Source organism: Penaeus monodon, chromosome 25 (genome assembly GCF_015228065.2).
Source record: "Penaeus monodon isolate SGIC_2016 chromosome 25, NSTDA_Pmon_1, whole genome shotgun sequence".
NCBI classification, from domain to species: domain Eukaryota; kingdom Metazoa; phylum Arthropoda; class Malacostraca; order Decapoda; family Penaeidae; genus Penaeus; species Penaeus monodon.
In genome coordinates this window covers 16,163,782-16,165,186 of record NC_051410.1, presented here as the reverse complement: position 1 = coordinate 16,165,186, position 1,405 = coordinate 16,163,782, and the positions used below count along the sequence as shown (strand labels likewise).

The 1,405-nt window shown below is 41.8% G+C and overlaps 1 protein-coding gene across 1 annotated transcript in view; it reads right to left on the bottom strand.

Annotated features, from left to right (window-relative positions):
• Window positions 1–1,186, bottom strand: part of LOC119589076 (E3 ubiquitin-protein ligase hyd-like) — a gene marked incomplete at its 3' end in the record, with an annotated part of 8,472 nt that extends 7,286 nt beyond the window's left edge. Inside the window, 1 exon segment of the mRNA XM_037937649.1 lies at window positions 837–1,186. Within this exon segment, the coding sequence (XP_037793577.1) occupies window positions 837–898 (62 nt within the window).
• Between the last annotated feature and the right edge of the window lie 219 nt (window positions 1,187–1,405).

Below are 1,405 nucleotides of genomic sequence, written 5' to 3'. Positions count from 1 at the left end.
TCCTCCACCATATTCTAACACAAGAGAGCATGACGCCTTTCCCGTCCTTTTCCTGTCCCATAAGGATCGAGTCCGGCCTCTACCTAACCTAATATACGAGGGAGGTTCGTTAGCTTTTGCCAGAGTGCAGAGCGTGGAGATTATTGCACTGCTTCGTGCTGTTCTATTTCAAACAATTACATTGCCTCGGAATTCATTAATCTATTAGTTTCACGTGCCGTTTACCCTGTATTGATTGACGTCCCAAAATGATATGTTTCGTACTTTTTTCGTTTTATCTTCGGTCAATATCAGCCTCATTGGGAGAGAATTTTAACAGAAAGTATTCTCTCTACATAATTTCATAATTTTCTTAAAAAACCCTTAATCAACAGGACTTTCCCGCAAAAAAAAAAAAACTATGAAACGAGAGAGCTGAATAATTAAGAAATTAAATAAATGCTACAACTATTGTAAATTTCCATCAGAGATTCCGCAAGTTATCCTTTGCCATTTCTAAAAGTATTGGACGGAATGAAAATATTTACAGACTGTGTCCTTAGAACAGAAAAAATAATTTCCATATGAAAACCTCCGAAAAAAAATACCGACAATACGAAATAACGAGCAAAAGCCGAAAGATTGTACTATTTTCCCAATTTTCCTCCCTCTTTCCCCCCAATTCAATGTACAACAACGCAGCGCCTTAACTCTCAGGATGCCGACGAAAAGAGAGAGGAAAAGAAACACGAAAAAATTAAGAAAATGGCGATGAAAACATGTTGCTCGTCGAGGAAAATGTTGATATTGCCCCAAACCAAGACCAACTTTTTTCCATTTTTCATGGCTTTTCTCACCTTTCATTGAGCTGATCTTCGGTCCCCGGCAGAGGGTGGATGACGCAGTGCAAAGAGGTCATCTTGGCGATACACTAGACCCTAGAAAGACCCTAAAAAAAGGTGGAAAAGTGTGAGTCAAGCATATTGTCTGCACGAACTTCCATCCGCCATGTTGTCTTCCCCCCGGACGATTTTCGGGAAAGCGGACTCCCGTTTCGTCTCTCTCGGCCGGGGCTCGGGTGTCCTTCGGGGCTTTGCTTCGGGGCAACGGAGGAATCCGTCTTTGGGTGGCTGAGAGGGGGGAACGTGCGAGTTTTTTGGGGAATTTGGCTTTGTGCTCCACACGGTACTGGGGAAAAGTTCTCCTTGCCCTAGAGCGTATTCAATTTTCTCGGGGATTTCGGTTGGAGGTTTAGGCATTTATTCGTAATTCCGTACGAATGTTTTTATTAATCATTATTTCGGATGGGAATAGCTTGTGGTATGTGGCAGTGCTTAGGGTTTTATTTCTCGTTTCTTCTGTAAGATCACAAGAGGATGTAACTACCGTGTAATATACACTGTGTTTTGCTTTTCAACATATGTAT